A 9,338-nucleotide genomic window follows, 5' to 3' on the forward strand; every position below is an offset into this window, starting at 1 on the left:
ACACATAGTGCTTGTCGCGTATAGTGCATTAGTGTGCCATTTCGAACACAGCCATATACAGTACGTAGACGTGGCTAAGCGCTACCATCTTATGTGTGTGGAGCCGACAACAGGAGTGCATGTTAATCAATGGTGGTAAAAGACATCCAACAATCTTAAAGAAGAATTGTTCACAGAATTTACTGATTTTCGAAATATGACACAGAATGCTTGGAATTTATAAAAAAAAATTAAAAAATTATTTTTACCTCTCTTTTACAAAACATAAGTAGTTAAGTAGGTAGTAACTGTTTTAAGTAGGATATGTATTGAAATTGTTTGTTTTAAAATCAATTGTCATGAATAAATATGACATGTTTTATATAAGTTTAAGTACGTTTCCATCATCATCAGTATCAGTTTTGGCCAAATGAGTTGTAAAATAGAAAGAGCAGGAAGTGCAGACAGAAATAGAAATAGGAAATGTTTCAGTGGTCTCTCTGGTTTATTTATTTATTCAGTTCATTTCCGACATGGTTGAAAGAAGCTGGAATAGACTTGAAACGCATCAAAAAATCATTTTGGATTTAATGCACACAAATTGGAATAATTATAGGCCATTAAATAAACAGCTAATTGTGTTGATACATGATTAAATCTTAATTTCCTGTCACGGTCACTGGCCTTGCGCAGAACTCTCTTATTGTGAAAGGCTCAAAGCGGATGTTTGTGTTGTGCTATTGCTTCACTTGACTATAAAGGTGAGGAGGGGAAATGCGGTGGTCAGTTGTCATGGCAACGATATACGATCCAAGCGTCCGTCAAACAGGTAAAAGTTATTCACAGAACATGTTTGAAGTATGTTTATTAGTTAATCTGTACAGAAGAAGGCAGCAGCGGAGTGAACCAAAGCCATGACTAGTAACAACCTCCCACCGGTGCGACATTTACCTCACTGGACCAGAGTAGAGAACCTGAGGCCTCTCCCAGCCAAACACCTCCCCCCTCGGCCTCTGCCTCTGCCTCTACCGGCCCTTCCTCCTGAGTCCCGATGCCGAGAGACCGGTGCAACAGCAGCGGTGACCCGGACAGAGACGGACCACCGAGTGGCCTCCGTGCAGAAGAACATCCAGTTCCTCCAGCAGCAGCACACGGAGACTCTGGGGAAGCTCCATGCAGAGATTGACTACCTCAGGCGAGAGAATAAAGGTAAAGAAACGCATAATTAATTTTGAGTAGAGTGTGAAGAAAAAGACAGAAAAAAAATCGATCTCACGATATATCGCGATTTTTTTGGGTGCCGATTTTAAATCGTTTTTTCTTTTTAAATCAATTTAATTTAATTTAATTATTTTTATTTTTTCTGATATTTAATCAATATTTTTCTTATTGTATTTTTCACATTTTTGTGGATGTGTGTTTTCTACTGCTGGAGACATTGTCCCTTCTCAGCGGAGCAGCCTTATGCTGTGTTCACACCAGATGCATCATGAAATGTCCGTGCGTCCAGATTACATACAAAGTCAATGGATAGATGCGTCCCAGATACAAAATCTTTTCTGTACGGCGGTGCGGTCTGATCCGCACGTCAAGAGCGTTGGCCGTGCGAGCACACTCCCGATTTTACGCATATCCGCGAATCCGCAAGAGTTATATTATATTGAACTCCTGCAACTATTTTGCATGACGAGTCTTTGTTGACGATGACGTCAGGCCGTCAACACGGACACCGGTCTGTTCACCCATTCAACCATGGAGTAGAAGCTGTGTGTGACCACCTGGAGCTGTATGACACGGCCTTTATAGGAAGGACTAGGAAGGATTTGGCTTGGAGGAGAATCAGTGAGGAGGTGGTAGTAGCAGGTAGAAGTTCTCTCTGTATTATCTTTCATCTTTGAAAGTCGGCACTGAGCTAGGTTAGCATTAGCCGCTAATCACACTGGCTTTTTTCACTGGTGGTTTATGTTTATGAGAGGAGAAAAAGGAGCGCAGCTCCTCGCTTCAGCAGGCAGTGAAACTCACCGAGTTAGACGTGTCACTGGTGGGCGGTGCTTCACTTCAAACGCGCATATGAAGCGAATGGGGACATTTTTTATGATCCTACGACACATGCGGAACGTTTCGTACGACAGATGCATCCGGTGCTGCAGAAGACGCATTCGGTGTGAACGCAGCATAACTTCTGGGCATGTTGACCAGCTACTGTTCCTACATAAAAACCTTGAAAATTGTGCCATTTCCGCACCTCCACTCCGGTAGATGGCGCTGTAGATATTATAATAATAATAATAATAAATAGGATGCTTTGAAGCAAATAGTTTTGACTCAATTTGCCCTCTGAATAATCAATATCTTCTGATGAACATATACAGCAACTTGATTTTACATCTCTACATTTAAGTTGGATATTAACTGGGTAGAATATCTCAATATATTGCGATATCGTGACAATATCGCTTCGTGACCCAAGTGTCGTGATACGTATCGTATTGCAACATCCTTGCCAATACTTACCCCTATTATTGAGTAAAATGATTAGAGGTCGACTGATTCCTCACCTTTAATACTAGAGTAGTTGAGTGAAAGACAGATACTGCTTGTCAAAAACTACTCCAATACAAATAAAAGTAGCTCAGTCAAAACATGACTAAAGTAAAAGTAGTGAAATAGTCGCATCAAAAATACTTACATTTTGAAAGTAATTGAACAAATTTTAAAATTAATTGTCATGATCATAATTGGAAATAAAGGAATAACACTGTGTGGTGTTTTATGACTATCATAACGTTTAGGTTTGTGTTTAATAAAACCACATTAAACCAACCGCATCACCAACATTCACAGCATTAAAAAAAGCTATTCAATAGGCTCAACATCACACAAATAAAGATAGAAGTTTCATCAAGATTCATCAATACAACTGAGTCATTTAACAAAAAAAGAAAACAAAATCTAATCGAACCAACACCTGTATTATTAACTACAGAAGCAGATTAGGGCCAATATTGATGGAGAAAATAATTTTGAGCCAATCAAGAATAAGGTCGAAATATAATGTCGAGATTAAAATATAAATAAATAAATAAATAAATAAAAATAAAGTTGAAATTTCAAAAATGAAATTGAAATACAATATTATGATCAATGTCAAAGGTTTGCTAATAAACTCAAATCTGCGGAAGCTGACGAGGGCCAATTCACCATATGACAACAAACAGCATCAATGTATGTATCGATGAATGTGTTAAACTATACTAAGAAGTTGGGTTTAATAAAAAAGAGATTATTTTGCTTTTTGCTCAAATATACAAGGTTGTAATCTCTTGAAGAGATATTTCCAAAAACTTTATCTGTTCAGAAAGAAAAACCAGTCAAGTTTGGAAGAGATGGAGCATTCAGTCCGTCTGTGGCTGTTGAGCTACGGAAACAGATTAGGGCTAGTTTTGATCCATCCATCCAACCATCCATCCATCCAGTTAGATTGAATCATTCTGCACAGTTAGTACTAGCAGAAAAAAAAAATCAATTAATAATCAACATTTGAAAATGAAACGACATGATCACATTTAAAAAAGAGTAATGATGTTTTTCTGCAGGTCCTCTAATAATAATTTACAGACCTTTACTCTCTCTCATATAACTTGCACCTGAGGTGTCCAATCAGATTTACATGTTTTCAATTGTCCACCTTATGTTTCACAAGAGCAAACAAATAACAGGTTTAGATCAGTACTTTCCATTAACATTGGAGTAAAGTCTTTCTCTTATGGAGGTGAACAGGAAGCTGAGGGTCTCCTGATGAGCTGCTGACAGACATACATGCCTCAGTGGTTGCATAGCAACTCTCTCTTTTTTGTAAAGGTTTTCTCACCTGGAGGTCTACAGGGATCCAGTGTCTCTCTGCACAGCAGGGGTGGGTGTATGTTGTTACAGAGTCTCACACACTCTGGACCCTGGGAGGTGTCACACACACACGGGGGCTGAGTGCTGCCTTTATGCCTCCATGCTCTGTCTTTTACACTCTGAAACTTTCTTCTCACTGATATTGCAGAGTTGCAGTATCGGCTGATAATGGAGGACCCCACGTCAAGCAGAAAGAGTAAGTAGAAGCAAATTTTTGTTTTGTTTTTTTTAAATTTACATTGTTATATGACGCATAATTAAAGCAAGATCTGGGTACCTTAAAGTTGACAGGAAGCATGTTTTTGGGAAACTTATGCTGATAATGGATACGTAATTGGAAGTTTTTATTTTTAACACAAATACATTTTGTAAGGAATATCTGCCCTGTCTTTATACTGTAATTCAATGAGAATACACCATGATCATCAATAATTTACTTGCTAATCTGTAGTCATTCTAAAAGTTGTCATCATAGTTTTTGTCGACTAAATTTTTTTTAAGTGGCAATAACTAAACTATGACCAATTAAAAAAGACACACGAAATAAAACTAAATCAGAATGTATTGTTATTTTCAGCCACTGATAAAAACTAAACTATGATGTTCACGTAGGATGAAATCCAATCACAAGTTCTTTTTGGAAGGTATCCAATCAAAAGTAATTTGTTAATCGTAAGGCGAGACAAACATTAAAGGTGCAGTCCGCAACTCTCAGACCTCTCTCCCCCTCCCTCCTCGCTGCTCTCTTGCTCTGCCTCTAAACTTTCCAAAGTCCCTCCCTCAGAGGAGCAAACAAGCTAACGTTAGTCCGACAGCATCATCACGGTAATATAACATGCTCTGTTAAAAGCATATTACTGCAGCCCTTCTCTCTCTCAATGTGCACACACCTCAGCAGCAGCAGCAAAAACACAGTGTCACTTACAGCAGCCCACACGGAGGCTGCTGCACGCACATGAACACATGCACTACAGAGTTCTAGTGTACCAATTACAAATCAAACATAATGTAAATCAAACAGCAGTAATTACCTTTCAAGCAGAAAAGTCACCAATTCCATCTTCTACTCCTTTAGACTATACTCTGTAAAAACGACAGCGCTCTAGCCCCAGGAAAGGGGTGGGAACTGTGAGCAACAGCTGTTAGACAGCCCTTCAAACACAATCCTGGCTCTGATTGGTTCTTTTTGCTCGGTCGCGGTGCATTCTGGCAATCTGCCAAAGGCAGCAGGCGCAGCAGGAGGGACTCAATGAGTCTGTTTTTTTCACACAAACTACTAGTTTCATGTAAAGCTGTCCTTACATAGTGATAGCTTTAGCAAATATGACAAAAAGTCACTTTTATAAGAGTTGCAGACTGCACCTTTAATTCCATTCAATATCAGGTTTATACATTGTAATTAAAGCTTTAAAAATGTGTATGACATAATGCTTATATTTCAGGCAACTATATCTGTAACAGATTTAATAGACTAAAATCCAAATGTCACTTAGTTGACTAAAACTAGACTAGAACTGAAATAGGCCTGATGACTACATTTTGACTAAAGCATTTTAGTCAAAAGACTATGACAAAAAACGTCTAAATTAAGACTGATTCAAACTTGAAAGAAGATGGTGGGTTCATATTCCCCCATGATTTTACATTGTGTTCTCCAGGGGTTCCAGTTTTCACTAGAACATAACAGAGGATCAATAGCTTAGCCATTAGCGAAACTAAAATAATGTGATAATTCAGTAAAAAAAAAAAAAATTACCTTTTTTTCAATCTGATTAAGACACACAAACAAGACAAAGCTTTAAAAACATTTCTTCTAGAGACAAAAAATGTACTTTTATAAAAACAGATAACCAATGAACAGTTAGAGTGAGATAATGGAATATGTATGCAGTGCAATAATAACCATGGATTAGAATTAGAGATGAATCTCATCAAATGAGTCTCCTTCCAGATTAATAAGGTTATTGTTAATTAATTAATGTTCATTAGTGTGCTTGATATCTTTTGTTTTTAGGACAACCTTCGTGTCAAGCCCACTCTGGGCTGTACCAGGAGGAGCCAGTGGGGGACAAAAGGCCTTTACAAGATCAGGCTTTGAGGTGAATCACAATTCAGACACATTAGGGATCACTTACCAGATTCCTTCAAAATAAATGCAACAGGATTCCCATGTAGGTTAGATTAAAAAAAAATGTTTTTATTATTATTATTTTTTATGCAAAGCTATTGCTTAATCAAATAACCAAAAGTATTTTGTGAATAACTTCATGTTGCACCTTGTGACTTTCTTCAACTTCTACATTTTGGAAAAAAAAAAACCTGAGTTTGAGAAAATAATAAAGCCTTAGAGAAGCTTTAATGACTATTGAAGGCATGTGTCAAACTCAAGGCCCGGGGGCCAAATCTGGCCCTTTAGCATCCTATTTGGCAAAGGTAAAACTTATAGAGAAAACATGAATCATTGTGTAAATTATCAACTAAGTCAGTCACAAATTTTTGTAGTTCTCACAGTTTTCCAATGCTTGTTTCACATGATGGCAGTCATTTTTTTTTTTTTTTTTTTTTATCTCAAATTGTTCTAAATTTTTCCAAAATTCTTCAATATTTCTCAAATTATTCCACGACATCCCCCCTAATTAAATACAACACATTTTATAATGTTTTTTTGTAGATGCTGCACATTCATACTGTATTCAAAGCTTCATTTAACATTTTGTACATTTGAATAACCTGATACTGCGTGGAGCGTCAGCAAAGGAGACGAAGCCGTGCACTCACCACGGCCGAACCGTGACGCTGAGCTGAAGGCGGGTCTCATCACGTCACTTCAGCCTCTCAGAATCCACTGTGGTGCTTCTCATCCACCGCGCGCTCCCACCCTGCAGGAGTGTGAGGTCATCATCAGGCAGCTTTATCACGCCAACAGCTTGCAGTCACAGGAGGTTAGTGCCAACCAAACGGTACACGAGTTCAATTCAAAGACGTCAATAAAACTTAATTATAATAGTCTTTTGAAATGATTCCATCACCCTCAACAGAGGTGCGACAGGAAAGTGTTTGACAGTAAGTTTAGTAAAGATTAGAGGTGAGTATTGGCAAGGATTTTGCAATACGATACGTATCGCAATACTTGGGTCACGATACGATATAATCGCGAAATATCACGATATTCTACCCAGTTAAAATTAAACGTAGAGATGAAAAATCAAGTTGCTGTATATGTTCATCAGAAGATATTGATCATTCAGAGGACAAACTGAGTCAGAACTATTTGCTTCAAAACATCCTATTTATTATTTAATATTAGTGTTTTTGCACATTTTCACTGTAAAAAGGAAAATGCAGTTACACACTGCCATCATAAAATAAAGTGCAACACGTTTCTTTTCACTGAAACTACTGTATAGAAGTCTCAAAGTAACCATGACAACATAATGACAGCATTGTAACAACTGTAAGTGAGAACATTAAGGATAAAGCACCCTGAGTTACTGACAATGCACAAAAATAAGAACAAATTTATAATTTCTCCTATTGTATCAGTTTAAACACTAAACTGAACAGATTATATGAAAAAAAAAAATGCCTGTACATACATAAATATTGCAGGCATTACACACTGCCATCATAAAATCAAGTGTATCAAATAACCATTGCAAAACATTGAAAGCATTGTAACCACCACTGAAATACTGATTAAGTATTTTTTAAAAATTGATTTTTTAAAATTAAAAAAAAATCGCCATATATCGTGAAATTGATTTTTTTTCACAGCCCTGGTAAAGATTTTGATTGTAAATTACACATGTATAATTAATATTAGTAATGAGATTTGTTGAACAGTCTTTCTGTAAAATACATGTTTTTTTTTTCTTTCTTTTGTTTTGTAGATTATTCGCATAAAAACTTTGCTGAGAGATATTGTCCTGAGCAGAAAAATCACCACAGAGCATTACATCCGAACCAAGGCTTACCTTGTTGATGGATTCAAGTATGGTTAACACGTTGGAGTCCATGCCTTAAAATATGTTCTTGTAAAAGTAAAAGTTGTGGTGATATTTTGATTTATTTTAACATATTTTTTTAATGTATGTCACAGGCAGCCGTTTGAAGAAAATAGATTTCCAAAACTTGGTCTTCGATCAGTCCCAGATAAATTGTACGTATATAAATCTGTCTTGTGTTTTTCCTGTTTCTCATGAGTTGTCATCAGTTGACGTTATTAGTGTTTATTGAGCTGCTTTTACATAAATAGTTCATATACTGACACCGGAGTTGTTTTTTTACGATGACCTTTGTGTTTCAAAAGGTATAAGGAAGTATCTTTTGTCGTTTGCAGGTCTGATCCCCCTTTGGGATCTGGAATTGTCCTTCCGGCCCTCAAACCGAGCCTAACTTCTACCATCGCCGAGCGACAGAGGCGAACCCGTGCAGTGCAGAGAGACCGTTTCAAAAGGACGATGCGGTGACTAAGGCCGAGACGCATGAAAACAGCAGGATGCTTTAGAACCAATCTGACAAACAGAACACTGGGTGTTTGTGCTAAGAGACAGGTTTGGTTTAGGATCTACAAATCTATAATTTGCAAAAAAAAAAAAAAAAAAAACAGAACAGCTGTTCCTGCTGTATGCCAAAATGTCTTCTGTGGGAGAAAATAACGCAACAAAAATCACTCAATATATACAACATAAGCCATAATATCATGACAATTGACAGGCAGGGAGAATAACCTGGTTTTCTCATATTCGCACCTGTAGTTGGACAATTAAACACTTAAGTCAGTATTGGAAATGAATGTAATGAACAGCCAACATGGCTTATTTGTGCATATGAGAGGCAAAGGGTGGACTCAAACTGCTATCTTATAGAAAAGTGTTCCAACACACATTGTGTTGCAGTTTGTTGTGTATTGTGTGTCCTCGGCCTAGAATAGAATGGTCCAGAAAGCCAGGAAAGCCACCAACCAACCATTGTCATGTTGGGCTATTCTAAAGCACGAGTAAAGGAAGAGAAAAGGTTTGAATGATAAACAGTTAATGGAATGTCTCTAAAGTTTCTGCATGAAGTTCACCGTACAATGGACTAATGGCTAAAAATTGGATTTTAAAAATGAGACCTAAACAAAGTTGTAAAGAGGAAATGTAAACTTGTCAATGCTGCCTTATTATTAATGGAGACCACTGTTTGTGTTGGCTAAATGGAAATCAATAAGAATAAAACGAATGCAAAGAAAGATCAGTCTTGTTCTATAAATGTCAGTATTAGTCTGTCCCAGGAGGAATCTGTTTCTTTTCCAGCATCTTTGTAGAAATGTGGGAATTGGCAGGCGTTTGCCTTTGGGATCCAGTGAGAGCAAACCTATTAACATTCAGACAGTGCTGCAGTGTTGAGAGCAGCTCTGTGCCAGCTGTAGCCTCAGGAGGCTTGGTCACTGAAAACCCCAGTTAGAACAGAAC

The 9,338-nt window shown here is 37.4% G+C and overlaps 1 protein-coding gene across 2 annotated transcripts; it reads left to right on the plus strand.

Moving 5' to 3' along the window:
- Positions 1-733: 733 nt before the first annotated feature.
- Positions 734-9,115, plus strand: ccdc74b (coiled-coil domain containing 74B). Of its 2 annotated transcripts, none has more exons than XM_028463160.1 (7): positions 734-1,188; positions 4,031-4,078; positions 5,897-5,981; positions 6,629-6,824; positions 7,773-7,873; positions 7,982-8,041; positions 8,222-9,115. In XM_028463160.1, the coding sequence occupies exons 1-7, from the start codon at positions 894-896 to the stop codon at positions 8,349-8,351; spliced, it is 915 nt and encodes a 304-aa protein (XP_028318961.1). In that variant the 5' UTR covers positions 734-893; the 3' UTR covers positions 8,352-9,115. The 2 variants fall into 2 exon arrangements, with proteins under 2 accessions (XP_028318961.1, XP_028318962.1); XM_028463161.1 differs by having other exon boundaries at positions 6,635-6,824.
- Positions 9,116-9,338: the final 223 nt, after the last annotated feature.

The sequence above is a fragment of the Gouania willdenowi genome, chromosome 12 (genome assembly GCF_900634775.1).
Source record: "Gouania willdenowi chromosome 12, fGouWil2.1, whole genome shotgun sequence".
NCBI lineage: Eukaryota > Metazoa > Chordata > Actinopteri > Blenniiformes > Gobiesocidae > Gouania > Gouania willdenowi.